Genomic DNA, 23,010 nt, shown 5'->3' on the forward strand with positions numbered 1-23,010 from the left:
CCCAGAAGGCTTCTCTGAAATGTTGGAAAAGATGCAAGCCATGCAGACTTGAGGGCAGACATTGCCAGCAAGGGTAAGCATCCTAAGGCAGGAACAAGTTTGCTCTCTCACTTGATTTGTTGTTTAATTGGAGATATATATATATATATATGTGTCAAATATCTAAGTCAAAGTCATTTTCACTAGGAACTGTGAAGGAATGTACCTACTGGTTTCTAGGACACAGTGCTGCATGAGAAGTCCCATGCCAATCTGGTTCTCTCTCTCCTCTCTCCTCTCTCTCTCTCTCTCTTTTTCTCCCCCCCCCCGCCTCGTCCCCCTCTTTTTGTCACCATCTTATTTCTTATCCCTGTGAAAATATATGAGGGACCCCTCCTTGCCCAACTCTTCTATTTGGTCCTCTGTTAAAACAAACAAATCCTCTCATATTTTCTATCTCTTTGTCTCTTTGTTTTATGGTTCATGGGAGTTTCCCGGCTCAATTTTATGGTTCATGGGAGTTTCCCGGCTCAATTTTCTGGCTTTTTAACATTAATAGTCTTGTTTTTACTTTCTAAAATTCCTTTTTATAATTTCTTTTCTTTTAATCTTGCTTTTTTCTCCAAGCAACTTATTATTTCTTGTATGCAACTGCTGCTTCTAAAAATAGTCCAAAATTTTTTTGAAAGTTCTTCTCCTTGAATTATAATCTGTTTATTCCAGGGTCAGTTATTGGACCCTTATTCTTCTTTTTGTGCTACCAGGTTCCTCCAGTCCACTTAAAAATATGAACAAAAGAATAGTTTGGGGGCTGGGATTGTGGCTCAGTGGTACAGCGCTTGCCTAGCTCGTGCGAGGTGCTGGGTTCAATCCTCAGCACCACAAAAAAAAAAATAAATAAAGATAAATAATTAAAAAAATAGTTTGATCATTATAGGTTTCTGGTGTAGGTTTTGCTTTCTTTGGTAAATTTTGTCTCCCTAGTAGGGCATTTTCCTGAATGGAGACCCATGAATAGGAAGATAGAACATATTGTTCCTAGGTACACAGGGAACTTTTAGGCACATTTGAACCTCCCTGATTTAAAATTAAGTGGGTTTTACTCTGAAGTATTGACACACTAGAAGCCGTAGTCCTTGGGATGTGGCTCAGGGATACAAGCAATTGCCTAGCACATGCAGGGCCCTGAGATCTCCAGTAGCACCAGACATAAAAAAAACAAAAACAAGGGCTGGGGCTGCAGCTCAGTGGTAGAGCACATGCCTAGCATGTGTGAAGCACTGGGTTTGATCCTCAGCACCAGAAAATAAATATATAAAATAAAGGTATTGTGTCTATAACTAAAAACAAACAAAAACCAAAATCTCTAGCCCTCTTCAGGTAGGTTGTTAAATTTCTTTCAAAAACAGTTTTCTATTTTAGGACTAGAAGGCAAATATATTTGTTTATATAGGTAGTAGGAAGGTACAACTGTTGCCCATGTTTTGTTTTTTGTTTTTTGTACTGGAGATTGAACCCAGGGGCACTTTACCACTAAGCCATATCCCTGACCCTTTTGTTTTTTATTTTGATACAGGGTCTCACTAAGTTGCTTAGGGCCTTGCTAATTTGCAGAGGCTGGCCTTGAATTTATGTCTCCCAAGCCACTGGGATTGAAGGCATGCACCACCACACCTGGCTGTTGCTCATGTTTTTTTATGGACATTTTTAAAATTAATTACTCTAATTATTGCCCCACATCCCACACTGCTCTCCATTCCTGCTGATTCCAGCTTGGAGCCACTCTTAAGTGCTACCAAGAAGAATGTATTTCTATGGAAGCATTCCTTACTCTGCTTTATAATCTATTTGCATGCCAAAATCATCTCGGGTCTGCTGATAGGTCTTTATTCTGTGTCCCAAATGTTAGGTATTTATTTTCCATTTGTATTTCTTTACAGTCATTTTATTTAACTTGAATGGGAAGTCTTCACATCCTTCTTCAACTGGATGCCTTGAAGTGAACTCACTACCTCAGAAAACATCCCATGCTTCCTGAAGGAAAGATCCTTATGAAGGACCTCACAAATGCAGGGCCTTTACAGCAGTTACTAGCTGAGAGCCTGAGCAGAGACCCACATCCTCTGAAGACACCTACACAGATCCCTCTCCAAGCCTACTCTGATCTTACTAGTTGTTTTCTAGGCCTGCTGTTTGGCCCCCATCCCGGGGCTTCCTTCCATTACGGCCAAGCTTCCTGGCTTCCTTAGCTGCTTCCTTCTTGGTTTATACTTCTGTCTTATCTTCTGTTTAGCTTGAGTAGAGATTGATCCTCAGCACCAGAAAATAAATATATAAAATAAAGGTATTGTGTCTATCAGATACTTTACCATTGAGTTATATCCCCAAGTCTTTTCCTTTTTTATTTTAATACAGGTCTCACTAAGTTGCTTAGGGCCTCACTAAGTTGCTTACGCTGTCCTCGAACTTGTGATTGTCCTGCCTTAGCCTTCTAAGTTGCTGGGATTACAGGCGTATACCACCACACCTGGCTTGAGTATACATTCTTGAAGTTTGCTGAGAAAGGATATTTGATGAGTAAATTTTTTTTGTCTTTGTCAAAACCTACTTGATCTCTCCTATTCTCCATGCAGCACTCTTCTAAGAAAATAGAATTTGAAAATCATCAGTTTAAATAAGGTGTTCTGTTAGTTCAAGTGAGTCTTTATTAAAGTGATCATGAGTAAAACTGATTATGAGAAAATAAAAATATATGAATATTTATTTACACTTCAATTTCACTGATAGTTTCACTGGATTTAGACTTAAAAGTTGCAAATAATTTCCTGGAAGACTTTTGTAAGCATTAATAGGTATCTTCTGCTCTTTGCTGTTGAGGTGGTCAAATGTTATTCTGATTCCTGATCTTTGTGTATGACCTTTTTTCCTCCCTGGAAACCTTTAGGATCTCCCTTTTAGTTTCATAATTTCTTTACATGTTAATCTGCCATGTTAAACAGTATTTGCCTTATGTTTTAATTTTGTCTCCCCAAGGAAACAGCAAATATAGCAGAAAGAACATTGATGATGAAGAGTTATGTCTGTTGAATAGATGTGATTACTGAATAAAATGATACATGTAAAGCAACTGGCACATATTGATATTGAGGCCTTCCCCACAATGGGTTCTAAACTTGAGGGCTACAGCCATTTCTTTCTTTTTTTTTTTTTTTGAAATTTAAAGAAAATATTTATTGAAGTTTTGAAAAACAATTCCTAAAAGATTTGACTTTTCCAGAAAACTGTAGCTACACAATGCATTGCATCTATCATGTTAAAATGTGCATAAGACACAAATACAAAAACCATGAAACAAGCCACCATTCTTCAACAATTTGAGCAAAGATATAATGCCTAAGGAACAACATGGATGACTTGCAAAGGATGGGCTCTTTACTTTAAGCACCATTAAAAAAAAAAAAAAGGAGCACAAATGGATGAGTGTGTTCAGTTATATACACTGAATTGAACCTTTGGCACTAGGAATCAGAGCATTTTGTCATATAGCATTAACACATATTATAAAAGTGCGTAGTGTCAAAGGAATAGAACCACCAGCATTCAAAAGCAGCTTTGTCAACTAGGCAAACACTCTACAGCATGTTTCTCTGTTGTCCATCATTGAATACACTAGTAGCAACTTTGAAATGAAATTAAAAGAAAGAAAGGAAAAAAGGAGCAGTAACCCCTTTTATTTTCTCTGTTTAAATTCAAACAGAAAACAAACATCAATTTTGTTATACACTAACATCTTCAAAGTACATCATTTGTACAAGAGAAGGACTAAGAACAAAAATGTGTTTACAGAGATCCAAACACAAGTGAATGAAGTATACCTCCTCACACTGCTTTCGGATGGTATTCAGGAAGGTCAACTTCATAATCCCTGGCACTAAACAAAGTTGCAGAATTCTTTGCCAGGTACTTGAGGAAATCATGAAGATAATTCAGTAATAAAACAAGGCTCTTCTTATCCAGAGGTGTATAGGCCAACATTGCTCCAATTCCTACAAATAATCTCAGTAGATGTGGTGCTCCATACACCTGGGACATGGGTGCATCAGGATGATCTGCAAGGATTTCGGCATACTGTGGTCTCTCAAATTTGTAGAGCAGTTGAGTGCCCAGCATTACATTGAAGTATTCTTTCATTCCTGCCACAACTTCATTAACAGCATACTCCTTATTATCTGTGTTTCCTCGAGATTTCTTGTAATTTGCATAATCCTCAAGAATAGAATCCACATTCTTCTTCTTCTTCGCAGGAAGATAAAAGAGCTGTTTTTGTCTGGTAATTAAGTCCCAGTCATCAACAAGCCATGGTTTTAGCTCTTCAGGAATCTTTACTTTAACTTCAACTCTGTTCATAAATGTTTCTTCATTTTCAACAGTAGGATCTACCCGGGCCCTTTTCTTCGGAGGAGGCTGGGGTGTCTCACTGGTACTGCCACCATCTCCATTTCCAGGTGTTTTCTGCTTGTTCCTTTTGGTTTTCACTTCAACATTTTTCTGTTGCAGCCCCTCTCACCTTCCCCTCTGCATACTGCTCCTGATTGGCTTTTTGGAGTTCTCGCTGTTTCTGCAGATTGGTATCCACGTACTTGAGCACTCTGCTCTCTGGAACCCATTCATCCCAACTAGAGATCAGGAGGGGGTGGTGTACTGAGGGAGCTCCTTCAGGAACAGGAAAAAGGGCTACAATATCCTCACATGTCTTCAAAGTTTTTTCAGAGCGCCTGGGCCTCACAGCACTTTTTTTTATTCCAACCACTCTAATGTATAAAGTATTTCACTTGTTTGTCCTTTATGGCAACCTTAACGCACTTTGCTTCATAAAGGAGAGGCCCATGAAAGCACAGCACTCGCTCACCCTCCTGGAATTTCGGCTTCGGGTCTTGCTTGGGCACTATTTATAAGTGATTCACAGCCTCCTCCTTCTCCCACCACCCCCGACTACTGCCCCCTACTCTCTACCCTATCCAGCTTCGTGTCAGACGCGCCGTCAGGTACAGCCAGCTCTACATCCTCGGCTACAACCATTTCTTATACACCTTTATAATTCTCACTACATCCAGCACATGCTGAGCACATAATAGATTCTCAATAAATATGACTCGATAACTTCATGAGTCATAAACCTGTCTTTGCCATTATATTTCTGTGGAACTTCATGATACTTTATTCTTTCTCAATTGACATGTCAAAAGGGGAAAATCCTTCTTAACTTGCTTATTGCTTATGGATGTAGTGAGGCTGTAATTAATGGTGTGTAAATACTGTGAAAGTTAAAATCCTTCAAAAGCCCTGTCAGGGGAGACGCACGGAGGCGAGGACGTGGCAGTGTTCGCGCGCTGCCCGCAGGCGCACCTGGTGCACGGGGTGCAGGAGCAGAACCACTCTGCGCACGTCACGGCCTTCGCGGCCTGCCTGGAGCCCTACCAGGCCTGCGGCCTGGCGCCCTCAGCAAGCCAGAGCAGTGCTGTGGGTCCCCGCCCTGCCGCCACCATCGTGTTGCTGCCCTTTTGGTTGCTGCTGTTGCTGAGGACGGTTGTTGCACCCTGACACCCAGGCCCGCCAAGACCCACCCAGGAACCTTGCAGCTGGCATCTCCCACCGACCGCACCCCACTACCTGTCAAAAACTGTGGACTGCCTATCCTGACGCCCCCACCTTTGGCTCTTACCAAGAGATAGAGGGATATGACAGACTCAGACCAGGCAGCACTGCCCATCCCAGCCCTGGACCCTCCATGATCAGGACAATACGGTACCCCCAAGGCTGAGGCAATGACATCCACTGCCATCCCTGGGTTGCTCTTGAACTCCAACCTCAAATCCTAGGAAAAGAGCACGCTCAGCCACCCAGTCCCTCCGTGCCTATACTTTGGGAAGGACCAAGGTAGGCACCAGGCACCAGACCCGGACTCCACCAGACCCACGGGTGCCTTTGTTGGCCTCAGACTCCAGCACTGGGGTGCCAAAGACTCAGGCATGTCCTGGAACCAGGAGACCCTGCATCTCGCTGAGCCACCTCCACACCCAAGCAAACTGCAGATGGGGCCTGCCATGTCACTGCATACAGGGGCAGCCCTCTGTAACCAGCAGCTACATGCTCACCGCTCCCCAGAGCCAACTCTAGGCTGGAGGGATGGGACAGGCTACCAGAGTGGCCCTGGACCCTTTGCCTGGACATCTGGAAGCTGAGTATAGATCTCTGAACTAAGATTTTTCTGCCCTCCTGGGGCCTCCATTCCCCAGGGAGAGACAAAGCAATAAACGGTTATACAACAACCAAAAAAAAAAAAAAATTCTTCTATAGATGTCAAATACTGCTACTGCCTTTCAGAAGGTATACAAATAGCTGGAACTTTTTTAGGCAGATGGGACACATCCTGTGTTGGAGCCTAGGCCAAAATACCTAGCTAATTGGCTAATGTTACATGTTCCTAATATTATCAAAAGCATATGTGCCTATATCACCTTTTCTGAATTATTGACTATGATTGTCTTTCTCATTAAGAATCTGGGAAGCTGGGCATAGTGGTGCATACCTGTAATCCCAGTGACCGAGGATTACAGTGATCTCAGCAATTTAGCTAGACCTTGCCTCAAAAAATAAAAAAAGGTTAGGGATGTAGCTCAGTGGTAGAGCTTTTCTGGGTTCAATCCAGGGTACCTTAAAAAAAAAGCCAGAAAATGGAACTTTGTTCAACTGCTGAAAGTTATACATTCAGTGGCATAAAAAGAAGGATAGTGGATAATTGCTACAGGTTCCAAAGCTGAATGAACTGTCCTAATTTTCTGAAACCATTTATACTAAATCTCAAAGGATTTTGAAAAGAACTGTGCTGTTTCCTCATAATAAATGTAGAAGAAAAGGCAGTTTATAATTCAGATATTGATGAGAAGTATACAGAAAGAAAAGGTATTTTTAAAATGTTCAGTTTAGCAACAGAATAAAAATGAAAACAGAAAGTCATGAAATTAAGTATAGGTATCACTGGAACTGCTCAGTAATGCAAAGAAGTTAAGTGAAGAAATCAATTGTTCTCTATCCAGAAAGAACAAAGGCAACCTATATCAGATAGCATGGACATAAATTATTAAGTCTTTAATTTAAACTTCTGTTACCGAAGCTGATTTTCATATTTTATAGTGCTTTTATAATTTTATTTCTCAACAGAAGAACCCCCTATTTTTCCAACTGAAATCTTATCAAACAGATGTTAAGCTACTCTTTTTGAAATAGGAACTTCAAATGAGGCTAGAACAAAACCCACTTGACCTCTCCTATTCTCCATGCAGCACTCTTCTAAGAAAATAGAATTTGAAAATCATCAGTTTAAATAAGGTGTTCTATTAGTTCAGTGAGTCTTTATTAAAGTTATCATGAGTAAAATTGATTATGAGAAAATAAAAATATGTTTTAATTTCTAAAGTAGGATGTTTTGGTACTACTAATCAAAGTGTAATATCTTTTTTAAAAATATTTTATTTTTTATTTGTAATTGGACACAATACCTTTATTTTATTTATTTTATTTTTATGTGGTGCTGAGGATCAAACCCAGGGCCTCACACGGGCTAGGCAGAGTGCTCTACCGCTGAGCCACAACCCTAGCCCAAAGTGTAATATCTTATTAAACAAATTTTCACTGTTCTCCACAACAGAAGTATAAACTAGAATCCTTTGTAAATTGGTTCTGTTCTTTTCTGCTTCAGACTTTACACTGTAGAGTCCTAAAACTTGAGACTTTCAAACAACTAAATTACAAGTTGGAAATCTAGCTACTCCTGTGGAAGTCTATTTGTAAACAGAGTGAAAGTTGGGAACACTAATAATCCCAGCAATTCATGATGTTGAGGCAGGAGATTGCAAGTTCAATGCCATCTTGGGCAACTTTGTGAAATGCTGTCTCAAAATAAAAAATAAAAAGGTTTGCAGATGTTGCTCAATGGCACATGTGTGAGGCTCTATATTCAATCCTCAGTACCATCACCACCAAAGAAAAAAAAGCAGAGGAAAAAAGTCTTTAACTTACCCAGATCACAAAGAGATTCATGAGATGGTCAATATGTGTCCGTTTAAAGATGGATTTCCCACTGTTCTGCATTAATTTGGTGTCTGGCCCTAAGTAAAACAGAGAGATATCAGACTCAGAGTCTTGAAACTGGATTGAAATATAACTCTATGATTACCTATTCTAACCTCTTATGCAATTCCAGGAGGCAAAGCTCTGAAGAAAAGATCACAGATAGTACGAGTAACTCCAAAAGGGAACATTTGTTTCTGAGGATAGTCCAGACTACTTCTGTGAAGTGCATTCATGCTGACTCCTCTCTTTTTAGCACCTCAGACAGTTCTGACATATTTTTTGAGATGAGTTAATTCAGAATAGGAATTCTTAAGCTTCTCTCTTATTACCACCTGGTTTGTTTAGATCAGGGAAAGAATTTCCTGATACAAAGATCTCTGCCTTCTTTTTAGTAACCCCACTGCTGGGCCAGGATATACTTAAAGCTTCTAACTGGGAATGGAATAAAGGAAGAGGCAATGGCAGTGATCTTACTTGAAGTATGAACTGGAGGCTAAGCTTCTGTGGGGTTGAGAGATGAGAACCTGTTTCTTCATGGAAGGGCAGATAGTAAGTAGAAGTAAGGAGTGATTAATAGCCATTGAGATTAGAGCTACAAATTATTAATTAGAGATATGGCTTCAGAGAAAGTATAAGAGGATAGAAGACACTAGGTAGCAATTTCTCTAGCCTTTTACCATCTGATCATTATTTTTACATGTGCTCTACAGAGGGAATTTCACTCATGTTTCCCCACAGGAGAACTGTAACTACTGTGGAATGTGGGCAACACTGGGAGTGCACAACATAAAATGTGCCATTCTTTCCTCTGAAGCATTCCTTGAAGGGTTTGAAGTAATGCAAAATTTGGTTCAGAGCCTGGAAGCGACAGAGACCATATCTTCCATAGTCCTTAGAAAGACTGGGCCCACTCACCTGGGTTTCAAAAAGAAGGTGAAGATCATGGTAGAACTTGGCATCATGCAGCAGGAACAGAAACTAAACTCTGTACTGAGTACCTCAGGATGCCCTTGGTAGCATTGGTTCTTTGTGTGGAGCTTCCCAAAGCTGCTCATGACCATGTAACCAACCAAGAATCGGAGGGAAACCTTAACTGAGTTGTGAGAGTAAGCAACCTAATGGCTATTGCTTTGGATAAGATAAAGAATTCTGGCTGAAAAATTGTCACGATGGCAAAAGGTGCGGCTTATGCAGTCAAGGGGGAGAAATAAAAAATGTCCACACACTTCCGCCTTTGTCAATGCTTTATTCTCTCAAATCACTCAATACAATTTCACTCTATAGATTCTTAATCAAGGAAATGACAACCCTTAATGCTAGGCACTGCAATAGACATAATCAATTCACAGCAAATAACTCTATATTAATTCTAACCACTGCAAACACACTTAATCATGACAGGCTCATGACAGACATTCCCTCTGCGTGCTAAGCTCAAGTGTCAGGTCATAAGTCTCAAGCCTTAAGCTCTAAGTCCAGCAGATGCACACTCACTCAGACCATGGTGATCAGATCAGGAACCAAGGCAGGCTTCTCCTGGGGTGGAGCTGAGGCTGGCTGAGGAGGTGGTCATAGGGAAAAGTCCTTTTCTCACCAGAGTCAAGAGGCTGCTGTAGAGTTTGAGAGTGGGGAGAGCAATGCAGAAGGGATCAGGCAGATGAGAAGAGTTGGGATGTCACTCCAGGTCTTCATCAGGCTCTCAGGCTTGTGTGTATCAGTGTTGGCTGGCTGAATGTCTGTTCATCTGCTCCATCATTATACTAAATTTTGGGGCTTCTGACCACCCTTTTCAATCCCTATCAGCTGCTATCATTCATCCTCAGGTTAAAGCATCTGGTCTGGTGGTCTCCACCCTGATTTTCTTGCCTTTCTCCCTTATCAGGGTGAGGACAACATGCCAGAGACTTCACTCTGAGTGTGTCAGGGTGGGGAGAAGTGATTTGTTTGTGTCTGAGGGCCATACTGGAGGGCTCCATGAGGCATGGCTGGTCAGACTGCAGGTTTCAATCTGGAGTTTTAAAATGGAGTTGCTTAGGCTTGGGCCTAAGGCCATCCTTACAGTCTACCCCCTTGATTCACAGTGTTCACGCTCAGGGGGTGCCCTAAGTGTATGCTGCAAATCAATACAGAGGCATCGCCTATTCCACCCGCCAAAGGCTGGACTCCACATATGTCCAAAAGTCACTTCTCATTATGGATTGTTGTATCATTCCATAACCACCAATAGTGACCACGGTCCAATTACATCTGGTTAAGATCAAAGTGGTAGCAATGTACCCAGGGATTATAATTACAATATAATCATAATCAAGAGGTTCAATAGGGTTGAGACATTTGTAAATCTGTCTTGCATATAAGTCTGTCTTGCATATAAGTCCCAATGAACCATTTCTTTTACATTTTCCATTTGATCCAAATAGTCACTACAAGGTTATCAAATGATCCTATACAAATTGAAACCAGATATTGGCTAAAATAAAAGAATGTGGGTCGTCACACTGGCTTTACAAACATAGGTTATTACAATACCAGTTTCCATCTGCTTGTGTTCCAGATAGGTGTTGACACAGACAAGAGCATCCAATGGTGTTCTTTTAAACAGGAAGTTCCAAGTAATCTGCAACATATTCATATGCTCTTAAGTTTTTCTTCTCTGGTTTTAATTTCTGTATTCCGTTTAGCATGTATCCTGAAGTTTTTAAGGCTATCATGAATATGAGTATAAGCAGTGCTTAGTGGCCACTTTCTTTTAAGTAATGGAATTTGGCAATTTGGAATGTGCCAGCACAAGGTGTCAAACTTGAGGAGCCTATAGAATGAACTTGTTACCAGTACTGGTAGTCTCTCTGACATATTTTATGTTGGTTTGGTAGCTGCAAATGTCATTCCAGTACCTGTATATGTGTCCACTAATGTGGCAACATACTTATTATGGAAATCCTTAAGGGGTTCTATGAAGTCTATTTGTTTTCTGTAGATAAAATCTTTATATTCTAGATCTGGTTGGGGAATTTTATGTAGATTAAATCTCAGTTTCATTTTGGGGCATGTAGTACATCTGCATACAGAAGTGTTTAACATTTTTATTCTAATTTGTTTTATATATATAATATATATATATATCAGCAGAATGCATTATAATTCATGTTATAAATATAGAGCACAATTTTTTATCTTTCTGCTTGTATACAAAGTATATTCACACCATTCGTGTCTTCTTCATACTTAGGGTAGTGATGTCCATCTCATTCCAGCAGTTTTGATAGCAATCCATTTTACATCTAAGTTCCATTTTTGGAACCAGTCATATAATGCATGTACTTCTATATAACCTAATTGTTCATGTAACTTTATAATATCATGTTCAGCAATGTCTATTATTGTATTTTCAGGTTTGATATTTTCCCATGTTCCCTTAAATTTAAGTTTAAAAGGATCTTTGGTAGGTTTTAGTTCCCAATTCCTTTCTAGCTTGATTGTAGCTGTTTTTGATAATTTATCTACTGTGTTGTTAAGTGTACTGGTGTCTGTGTCTCTGTTCGTATGTGCATCTACATGTGTAACTTTTATGTTAATTTTTGTACTGGCTTCATATAGTTCTTTCCATATATCTCTTGACCACAACGGTTTTCCACTGATATAGAAGTCTGAAGAAGCAACACACCATGAATCTGTATAAATATATATTTCCTTACATTTTTTTAACAAGGCCTCTCTAATGACTAATGCAACTGATATTAGTTCTGCATGTTGTGCTGACATGTGCTCCCCTTGCTCTGTCAAGATTTTGCCTGTCTTATGTGGTTATATGCTGCTGCTTCCACTTAATAACTCCTTTCATTACTATACTTTATCCATCTATAAACCATGCATTTTGTATATTTTCATTGTATTCAGGTCTCCATGTGCCTATATTTTTCAATGTGGATTGTGTTGGAAAAACAGGTACTAGTGCAAATGGTGGCTTTGCTACTTCTTCTGGATTTATTAAATATGCCTACTTTGGGATCCTCCTCTTGTAAAAATTATTGTAGGTACCATTGCCACATCAGGACTTTCTTTTCCCATATAATATTTTGTGTCTCTTTGGGGGTGCGTCTACACCAGTCTTTAAGTGAAATTGGAATTCTTAATATAATGTGATCATTGGTCATAGTTTTAGCTTGTTTCAGTGCCTCAAAGGCAACCCATGCTAATTTTTCAAATAATGAATACTTATTGGATGCATATGGGAATGTTTTACAAAAGAATCCTATTGGTTGGGACTTAGTTTTGTTATTATAGAGTCCCCATATACCATAGTCCGGTGTGAAAATGATGTCCACAATAATAAGTTCCTTGGATGTTATGCAGTTTTCTAGATTCTGTTATATACTGTTTCAATACATCTAAAGCTTTTTGGTGATGTGATTCCCAGATAAAGTCTTATGATTTCCTTGTTATTGCATATATTGGTTATAAAATGAGATTTAAGAATAGTATATGGTTGCACCTATATCCTAATATTCCTATCAATTATTGTGCTTCTTTCTTATTGGTTGGAGGTTGTAGTCCCAATATTCTATCTATAATTTGATCTGGGACTTGCCTTCCTTCTGCTGTGATCAAAACCCCTAAAAATTTTACTGTTTGATCTGGTCCCTGTACTTTCTCTCTGTTGATTGTCCATCCTTTTGCTATCAAGTATTATTTCCTCTGACATTTCATGCAAATCTTGTTATCATATCCTGCTATTAGTATATCATCTACATATGTATATACTGAGACATCCTTAATTTTAAGATCCTTAAGGGATTCTGATAGTGCAATATGAGCTGTTAGTGGGCTATTTTTATAGCCTTGTGGTAATCTTTTGAATATTTTGTGATATTGCACAGAATTCCATGTAAATGTGGTCATCTCCCTGGATTCTTTTGCTATAGGGATGGCAAAGAACATATCTGAGAAGTCTATAGTTACAAAAAATTTAAAATTGTTGGAGTGTATATGTTGTAATATTGTGGTAATGCCTGACAGGTCTCCTGGCATCTGTGGTGTCAGTGCATTGACTGCTCTATAATCTACTGTAAATCTCCATTTACCATTAGGTTTTAAAACAGACCAAATTGGGCTATTTTAGTCAAATGAGATAGTTCTTTCTATGATGTCTTCCCTCAACAATTCTTCAATTTTATTGGCTATTTCAGTGTGTCCTCCTTTTTTTGGGTATTGTTTTGTAAAGCTATATTTAATTTTAGGGAGTACTATGGGGTCCATCAGTAATGAAGCTAGATGTGCCTGAGACTTAGTCATAATATTTTAAAACTTTTTGTAAGTTATCCATGATGGGAAAATTCTGGGTATAAGATCCATCCCTAGAACCTTAAAAGGTATTTCATCTAAAAGTATCTTGGTTTTAAAGACTTCTCTGTCCCATAAAGGGATAGTTACATTTTCCATTTTGTATTAATGTCTATATTCTCTACTCCTATTAAATGATACCCCCAAAATAGTTACTTGGCTTCCTATATCTATTAGGAATTTATGTGTTTCTATTTTTCCTGTTTTTTTTTTTCTGTGAGTATTAAGGGTAAATCTATATATATTCTATTATCCCCAGGCTGTTCCAATATAAAAAATACTGTCTTGACTCCTGAGTTTCCCTGCTGTTGAATGTCATGTTCCTGTTGTAAATTGGTGTATTTGTATGTCTGAAGTTGCTGTTGTGTTTGGGGAAGTTGTTGTTTTGTGTCCTTTGTCTGTTGTTTGATGTGGGTCATCTGTTCGAAGGGAATCTGTCTCCTGACTGGGATTTCTGTCCTAAATGGTGTACTGCTTCTGGGCCTCCCGGGTATGGAACTCCTCCCTCATAGGGCCCTTTGTCTGGGAGGCTCCGTATTTACCCAAGGCTGCCTTTGCTCTCTGTTGTAAGAAATCTAATTTTGTTTTGTGAGGACTGAGCTGGAAAACTGAACTGGTGTGGTGAGGGCTGAGTTGGGAAAGAAAAAGATCTGACACCATCCAGCTCATTGACTTCTTTAAAAGAAGTAACTACATCTTGTAATATATGCTTGCCTTCGAGTGCTGATGTTAAAAGTTAGTCTGAGATGAGGTGGACCACCTCTAATTATTAGTCTTTTCATCTGAGGTAACAGCTCTGCCTGTGATGGCGTGTTACATGTGTGTATATTGTATATCATAAAGTATATTCTTAATTTCCTAGTTAATTTAATAGCCTGTTGGTGTGTAGTCCATTGTATCTGTGATTCAAAACTGCCTACATCCATCACAGGAAATGCCCTCACCCATGCTAATGCTACCCATTCCAGGATAGTGTGTTCCTGCAATCTTTTCTCACTAGTGTCAGCCACTAAAGCCTCATATATAGATTCATTTTCTACTATAGAGGTTATTATATGCATTTCACCTCCATTAACTCTAATTGCGTGGGCTCCATGCTCCAAAAGTCTTAGTAGAGATTCTACATCTTGCTCCCCATCTGGGCAAATTCATTCCTTAACTGATGCAGCTCTATTCTACTAAAAGTTCTCACTTCAACTTCCTCTTCATTATCACTATCTTTTGACGCCTTTTTCCTTGGTGTTCTGGTCATTTTTCGTGTAGTTACCGGTAAAACTTCCCAATTATCTGGGTGAGTTTTCTGCCTATCCAGGGCCTTTCTTACTAAGGTTTCACCTTTTGTCCTGTCTTCATCTGTCATTAATAGTTTTAACTAGCAATCCCGGGATTTCTTTTGAAGTGGCTCTAGCAATGATTGGTTGAACTACCTCTGGGTGGGTGTGGGAGGCCAACCTTACGGGTGACTGAGTTACACTCCCCAGCTGGGTGCTGAGGTGCTCAGTCACAGAAATGGGTGTGTCTTGCTACAGCCCCATGGGTGAAGCTATGCTCACCTGTTCCTTTGTAATATAACCCCTTGCCCTGTTTAGGATAGAATCTTCCATGGAAGTGCCTTGTGTGTGTCCCCTCCTCTTACTGTGCCCTTGGGTGTGGCCTACCCAGGTGTCAGTCAACCTGCTGACAGTGGACATCATGAAGATAGACTCAGCCCCCTGAAACCTAACCCCTTGCCTCATTTGAATAGCTTCTCCTCAATAAAAGGGGTCAGCACGTGCTCTCTCTCTCTCTCTCTTTCTGCAGACCCTTAAGGTCAGAGGAGCCATCACAGCAAACCCAAAGAAAAAGGTATTTGTGTCTCTTGTGTGGTTATTTCGTGCAGCCCAGTTAGCACAGTTTAACTAGAGTGACCCCTGAGCCTTTTAGTCGCGAGAACAGAAACCTGGCAGGTGGGATGGAGGATATCAATTCCTTTAGTTACCTTGTTAAATCCTGGCAGTTTCCCTTGCACTGTTCTTTCTAATTCTCTACAGGGACTAGCAGAACTAAGTTCCTGGTTACTTTATTTCTTTTTAAAGATGTTATTGAATTTCCTCATTTTGCCAATATGCTGTAGACTAATTTAATATACTTTTCTCTACAAAACCACACAAAAGATGTATCTGTCTCTATATGCTGTAGTGCTTTTGCTTGTATGTGGTGCTGAGGATCGAACCCGGGCCGCACGCATGCCAGGCAAGCGCACTACCGCTTGAGCCACATCCCCAGCCCGCTGTAGTGCTTTTGCAATTTGATTTTCTAGGTGTCTGTGTAAGCACTTCTCTATCCAGTTCCTGTGTTATTGAATGTATCTGTCTAGGAAGCAGATTGTGTAATTTGCTATATGATGGTGTATCTGTGTGGTATTATTACCAATTTGATATATGTCTTTGCAGAAGGTGTAATGTCCTGTTAGGTTTATTGCTATGATTACCAATGTAAGTGTTATAACAAGTTTCACTGTGTTTAGAAAAAGCTTCTGAATTTTATATGTGGTTGTCACACAGGCAGGACAAGACATTTCTCCCAGACATTTTGTTTCCTTGACTGCCGACTAAGCCAACTGTCGCTATGGCAAAAGGTGCGGCTTATGTAGACAAGGGGGAGAAATAAAGAATGTCCACACACTTCCGCCTTTGTCAATGCTTTATTCTCTCAAATCACTCAATACAATTTCACTCTATAGATTCTTAATCAAGGAAATGACAACCCTTAATGCTAGGCACTGCAATAGACATAATCAATTCACAGCAAATAACTCTATATTAATTCTAACCACTGCAAACACACTTAATCATGACAGGCTCATGACAGACATTCCCTCTGTGTGCTAAGCTCAAGTGTCAGGTCATAAGTGTCAAGCCTTAGGCTCTAAGTCCAGCAGATGCACACTCACTCAGACCATGGTGATCAGATCAGGAACCAAGGCAGGCTTCTCCTGGGGTGGAGCTGAGGCTGGCTGAGGAGGTGGTCATAGGGAAAAGTCCTTTTCTCACCAGAGTCAAGAGGCTGCTGTAGAGTTTGAGAGAGGGGAGAGCAATGCAGAAGGGATCAGGCAGATGAGAAGAGTTGGGATGTCACTCCAGGTCTTCATCAGGCTCTCAGGCTTGTGTGATCAGTGTTGGCTGGCTGAATGTCTGTTCATCTGCTCCATCATTATACTAAATTTTGGGGCTTCTGACCACCCTTTTCAATCCCTATCAGCTGCTATCATTCATCCTCAGGTTAAAGCATCTGGTCTGGTGGTCTCCACCCTGATTTTCTTGCCTTTCTCCCTTATCAGGGTGAGGACAACATGCCAGAGACTTCACTCTGAGTGTGTCAGGGTGGGGAGAAGTGATTTGTTTGTGTCTGAGGGCCATACTGGAGGGCTCCATGAGGCATGGCTGGTCAGACTGCAGGTTTCAAACTGGAGTTTTAAAATGGAGTTGCTTAGGCTCGGGCCTAAGGCCATCCTCACAAAAATGAATATTTTGTTAGTGAAAACTGTACTTTTAGTACAGTAAGGAAAATAAGTCTATTTTACATCTTTTGAGTTTGGGAACTAGCTTCTAAGCTACCATGTCAGGTAAAAAACCAAGGAAAGACATTCCACCAGGGCCTCCCTGGACAAGCTAAAAATATTTTTTTGTGGGAGGCCACCCCTCAGCTATTATAGATAGCATCTTCACTCAGCCTTGATCCAAGAAGGTTTTGATCTGGCATTGCCCTGGGGCTCCTCCCACTCTGCCCAATGCAGGTGATCACTGCCTTCCCTTGGCTAGGAAGTCTGCTTTCTCATAGCTTTCTCCAGACTTTCTCTGCCTGATTTGGTGAAGAATATTCTATGGAAAAGCCTTTTGTGTATCCCCCATATAAAAATAAACCACACGTAGGGCTGGGGTTGTGGCTCAGCAGTAGAGTGCTCACCTAGCATGTGCGAGGCCCTGGGTTTGATCCTCAGCATCACATAAAAACAAATAAAGGTATTGTGTCCAACTACAACTAAAAAAATAAATAAATTTTAAATAAATAAATAAGTAAATAAACAAACCAACCGTGGGCTCATGCTCTCTCTCTTGCTTATAAGGTCAAAGAGCTGCTTTGCCCCGCTTTATAAAAAATTACTTCCATGTCGTGTGGTCTTTTCGCTGCCAGCCTTTCCACTGCCCAGGAGGGACATGGGGGGGGGGGAGTTTTAAAAAGAAAGTTAACTAACACAGTTGTCAATTATCACTGAGGACATATCACAGAGGCTTCCTTTACTTTCCTGAACCATAATATAATCCAAGAACATCTCTTGCTCTAAGTATTATGCACTGTGATTCTAACTGTAGTACCTTCTGATATGAACTTTTCATATTATACTTTTATTTTTCCATAATGAGCACTATCTCTATTATCTCCTCATGAGAGTAGTCCAAATGAATCTCTCCCCTTTCATATGCAAGTTCTCTTCCTTTCTCTATATGTATACCCTTCACTGTATCCACATTTGGTTGAAAAGACTCATGAATGCTCTGTGATCTTGAACACAAAGCCTTTCTCTAACAAAGGTGGAGCTGATATGTTGGAAGCTCACTGCCTGGAAAACATAAGTCACTTTGTTTTCTAAGAAATAAAAAAATTTTACATACACATATCTACCACTCTGTAGCTACCTATTTCTAAACCATAGAGTACTGATATACAGCTGATGTCATATCCATATCCTAAAAACTAACTATCCACAACAGATTCCAACAGGCTGAGAGTCTGGTTATGGCTTCAGGGAAACGTACCAGTATAAATGACCAGGCCAAAACACCAATCTGTATTCCTGATGATGCAGCCGCGGAGCAGCAGCTTGTCATGGTCCAGGGGGTAGCTTTTCCTCTTATAGGTCAGGATTCCTGTGAATTTATCTAACTTGTTATTGGGAGGATCACACTTCACTTCTCCTGCAGAAAAACAAAGGAGTGAAATCTCTGGCTCTGTAATATTTAGGTTTTCCTAACAGGATGGAAGGAGACACAACAGAAAAGTAGAAAGAAAACTCATGACATTTTTTTCCTATTCTGTCTCAGCTGCTCCCTATTTCTTACCAGCTCCCTTCAGAAAAGCAAATAAAGGTTTCTGGACATCAAAGAAAAATAATTATGTATGTGACATGGATCATCAAGAGAGGAAAACTCACATAACTTATTATCATCAGTACTGCCAGATCAGTTGATCTCTAAATGTGAAGAAACGAAAAAAAATACTTAAAGAAAACCTAGTATTTTTTTCAAAATGGAAATAATTTAACATCTTCCTGATTAGTACATATATCTTTTGTAAGTATTTATGCTATACTTAAAATGATAAGGTAAAATCTATCCATTGTTTAGAGAAAAGTGCTATTAACCTTTTGAAGAATATCTTTTCAAGTTTTTTCCCCTATACATCAAACATTCATGTTTCCACAAATAGGTTTATGTTATATATACTATGCAGTCTTTCATTACATGCATTTTTTCTCCTACTAATATGGCATAACTATTTTTCTATGTCAATAAATATCAACTTGTGGGCTGGGGATGTGGTTTAGTGGTAGAGTACTTGCTGAGCATGCGTCGTAAGGCCCTGGGTTCAATTCCCAGCAATGCAAAATAAACAAACATCAACTTGCATATTGTCTGTAATGACTTGAGTAGAATTCCCTGTATGGATGTGTTGTATTTTATTTAGCCAGTCCTCTTCTGATGAAAGTTTGGGTGGGTAAACCTATTTCCTAACTTACCATCAAAGACAGAAAGCAGCTCCAGATTATCTTCCAGGTCACCGGTACTGGTGATGGCCTGCTTCACTTTTAAGTTGGTTTCACTAAAGTAAAGGACACAGGATCACTAGACTATAGGATATAAACACAGAAGCAGCACAGGACCATTTTTCCTACTTCTTCAAAGGGTTTTGAAAAATAGATGTTGCCAACAGAGTTTGGGCTAAGGGTTTGAGCTGTAGGAGTCCCTTGCACTGTTCCCTACTCTTGTGGGCAGTATTGAGTGAGACAACTTTGCAAGGAAGCAGAGTGCTAACCCACTCATTCCCCTCTCCCCCCAGCAACATGTCATCACTACTTAAACCAACCCAGGAGATCTAGCTGGCCAGATGATCTAGACAAGTGGAAGAGACATCACCAAGCAACTTGGAGGTGGCACCTGCTCCCTTCAAGAAAAAAGAGTGGATTTTGGTAGGAGCCTGCACAAACCTCTGAGGAAACATACTCCTGACCTCATAAGTATGCATAGGGCCCCACAAAGAAGTCCCAATAACCATTTGCTGACACAGGAATATACAAAGACAGAAGAAAAAATAGAAGCCACATTTCAAAAAGTTTGTGGAGGGACAATGAGATAGTCACAAGAAAAAGAAAAAGCTGATAAACACAAATCTCCATAAGACAAGATCTCTACAGATGGCCCCTATCCTCCTAGACTTTAGCTCTTGTACATTAGTGAATTTCTACTGCAAAGACTCACAGAACATGGCATTTTACTGGTAAATAATTACTTCCACATTCATTTTTTTTCCCCCTGGAAACTTTGGAACTCTCTTCTGAAAATTTATAGTTCTATCTAGGGTATAAAAGGAGCTCAATAAGATAAGCACCAAAAAAAAAAAAAATCCAATCAATAAATGGGCCAAGGACCTGAACAGACACTTCTCAGAAGAGGATAAACAATCGATCAACAAATATACGAAAAAATGCTCATCATCTCTAGCAATCAGAGAAATGCAAATTAAAACTACGCTAAGATACCATCTCACTCCATTAAGAATGGCAGCCATTATGAAGATAAACAACAAGTGCTGGCAAAGATTCGGGGGGGAAAAAGGTACACTCATACACTGCTGGTGGGACTGAAAATTGGTGCAGCCAATTTGGAAAGCAGTATGGAGATTCCTTGGAAAGCTGGGAATGGAACCTCCATTTGATCCAGCTATTCCTCTTCTCAGACTATACCCAAAGTACCTAAAAACAGCATACTATAGGGACACAGCCACATCAATGTTTATAGCAGCCCAACTCACAATAGCTACACTGTGGAGCCAACCTAGATGTCTTTCAGTGGGGGAATGGATAAAAAATGTGGCATTTATACATAATGGAATATTACTCAGCAATAAAAAAGAATAAGATCATGGCATTTGCAGGGAAATGGATGGCATTAGAGAAGATTGTGCTAAGTGAAGTTAGCCAATCCCCCCAAAACAAATGCTGAATGTCTTCTCTGATATAAGGGGGGTGACTCAAAATGGGGTTGGGAGGGAGGGCAAGGGAGGAAGATTACCTCTAGATAGGGAATAGGGGTGGGAGGGAAAGGAAGGGAGAAGGGGAATAGCATGGATGGTGAAAGGAGACCCTCATCATTATACAAAATACATGTATGAAGATGTGAATTTGGGTCAACATACCTTATATACAATCAGAGATATGATAAATTGTGGTATAAAGGTGTATTAGAATTTTAATGCAAAAAATAATAATTAGAGAGCTCATGTATAATGGCATAATTTGGGGTGGACATACTTTATATACAGAGTTACGAAAAATGGTGTTGTGAATGGATAATTATGATTGTAATGCATTCCACTATTGTCATGTAAGAAATAAAAAAAGAAATAAACAAATAAAATTTTAAAATATTTAAAAAAGAGAAAATGTATAGTTCTATTAACCTCTTTCCTGCTACTTAGCATTATGAAATACAGCTGTCCCTCAATATCTTCAGGGGATTGATTCCAGGATCCCCCAAAGATACCCAAATCCTCAAGTCCCTTATATAAAATGATAGAATATTTGCATATAACCTTGCACACACTCCATACTTAAAATAATCTCTAGATTGCTTATAATTCTTTTTTTTTCTTTTTTGGCACTGATGATTGAACCCACAAGCACTTAACCATTGAACTACATCCCCAGTCCTTTCTATTATTTTTATTTTGAGATGGGTCTTACTAAATTGCTTAGGGCCTTGCTAAGTTGCTGAGGCTAACCTGGAACTTGCAATCTTCCTGCCTCAGTCTCCTCAATTGCTGGGATTACAGGAGTGTGCCACTATGTCTGGCTAGATTGCTTATAATTCTTAATATAATGTAAATGCTATGTAAATACTTGTTAATTATTCAGCAAAAGAAGACAAGGAAAAAAGTCTGTACATGTTTAGTACAGATGCAATTTTTTTTCAAATATTTTCCATCTCTGAGTGGTCAAAGCCACTGATACAGATCCTGTAGATATGGAAGGCTGACTACTGTCAGAGAGAATGTTTCCAGTGTAGAAATGGAGAACATGGAGTTTATTTGCCCAGATTCTGTACCCAGTGGGGGCTCAATCATTGCTGCCAAGGGCTTGGCCTTCATTTTAAGGATCCCAAGGATCTGGTTTCCTGTCTTTTCTCATTTGGATATTTCTAGGCTCTCTGGCTGATATACTACCACTTCTACCTTATAATAAGGTCATTTACCTGCATCATGCTCTCTCTCAGTGAGACGCCACTCAGAGCTGGCTAAATTGTCTTAATGGAATATCAGGGAGGAACACTTACCCATCCAGGTCTGCTGTTTCTATGTATGTCAGACTGTATGGCTCACTGCTGGAGAGTAATAGTAGATCTGCCTGTGATTAGAAAAGTCAGAGAAGCTAAGGAAAGCAGGAAGGCAGGCTTTTAACATTACGGCGTGACAAAAGCAGTCCTTTAGGAACAGGCATCCCTAAGAATTTTATAGACACCTGGTTTACTTTCTATGTCTGGGACCCATCACTGCTACCACACACCTCTCTCAAAGCTACTCATACTTTGTCTGTAGCTTTGGGGAAGGATGGACAGGAATAAGTTTCTTACTCTAGGAGTTGTTCATCTCTGATGCAAAGTGAGGCAGACGAAGGTCACCAAGAGCAATGGCAGCAAAGGGATGTAAGGGTCCCAGGATCCCGCTCAAGCCAAAAAAGAAAAAGCCACAGCCAGAATAGGTACTCACAGGGACAGCCTGGTCATTTTTTAGTTTTATTATATCTCCCACTTGGACATTCATCCATTTGTCCTCCTTTACCCTGCAAGATAATGATTTTAAATGTCTGCTCTGTAAATTCTCCAAAGCTCTGTTTTAACAATCAAGAAGCAAAACATAAAACAAGGCTGAGATGAAAGAAGACAGGACCAAACTGGTTTGTGGTGCATCCTCCCTGCTATCAAGAATGGGACCCATTTCTCTTGACTTCAGGTTATAAACATTTCTTAGAACCCCGTACACAGACATAGGGTCTACATATCATGCATGTATATGTAGACATACATGCACATGATTATTTTATTTTTTAAAGTAGTTTTTGGTTGTCAATGGACCTTTATTTTTATTTATATGCAGTGCTGAGAATCTAACCCAGGGCCTCACACATGCTAGGCAAGCACTCTACAACTGAGCTACAACCCCAGCCCCACAAGATTATTTTCTAAGTGAAACAGAACAGTAAAGAATTTAGAAGGAAAAATTAAAGTCTCCCTTATCCACAGACCT

At 39.8% G+C, this 23,010-nt stretch overlaps 1 protein-coding gene and 1 pseudogene across 2 annotated transcripts in view; both read right to left on the reverse strand.

Annotated features, from left to right (window-relative positions):
- LOC107147647 (phospholipid-transporting ATPase FetA-like) overlaps nt 1-23,010 on the reverse strand; it is a 66,293-nt gene that overhangs the window by 40,805 nt on the left and 2,478 nt on the right. Inside the window, exons 2-8 of the mRNA XM_048783117.1 lie at nt 22,041-22,111; nt 19,229-19,311; nt 18,249-18,407; nt 8,059-8,147; nt 5,458-5,576; nt 4,547-4,655; nt 3,865-4,491 (exon numbers count right to left, since the gene is read on the reverse strand). Coding sequence (XP_048639074.1) covers nt 3,865-4,491; nt 4,547-4,655; nt 5,458-5,576; nt 8,059-8,147; nt 18,249-18,407; nt 19,229-19,311; nt 22,041-22,111 — 1,257 coding nt within the window. The remainder of the gene's footprint in view (nt 1-3,864; nt 4,492-4,546; nt 4,656-5,457; nt 5,577-8,058; nt 8,148-18,248; nt 18,408-19,228; nt 19,312-22,040; nt 22,112-23,010) is intronic.
- On the reverse strand, nt 3,683-4,958 carry LOC107147590 (annotated as a pseudogene). Its single transcript, XR_001504180.2, has one exon. The product of XR_001504180.2 is annotated as a mortality factor 4-like protein 1 (transcript).

This window comes from Marmota marmota, unplaced genomic scaffold (assembly GCF_001458135.2).
Source record: "Marmota marmota marmota unplaced genomic scaffold, marMar, whole genome shotgun sequence".
NCBI classification, from domain to species: domain Eukaryota; kingdom Metazoa; phylum Chordata; class Mammalia; order Rodentia; family Sciuridae; genus Marmota; species Marmota marmota.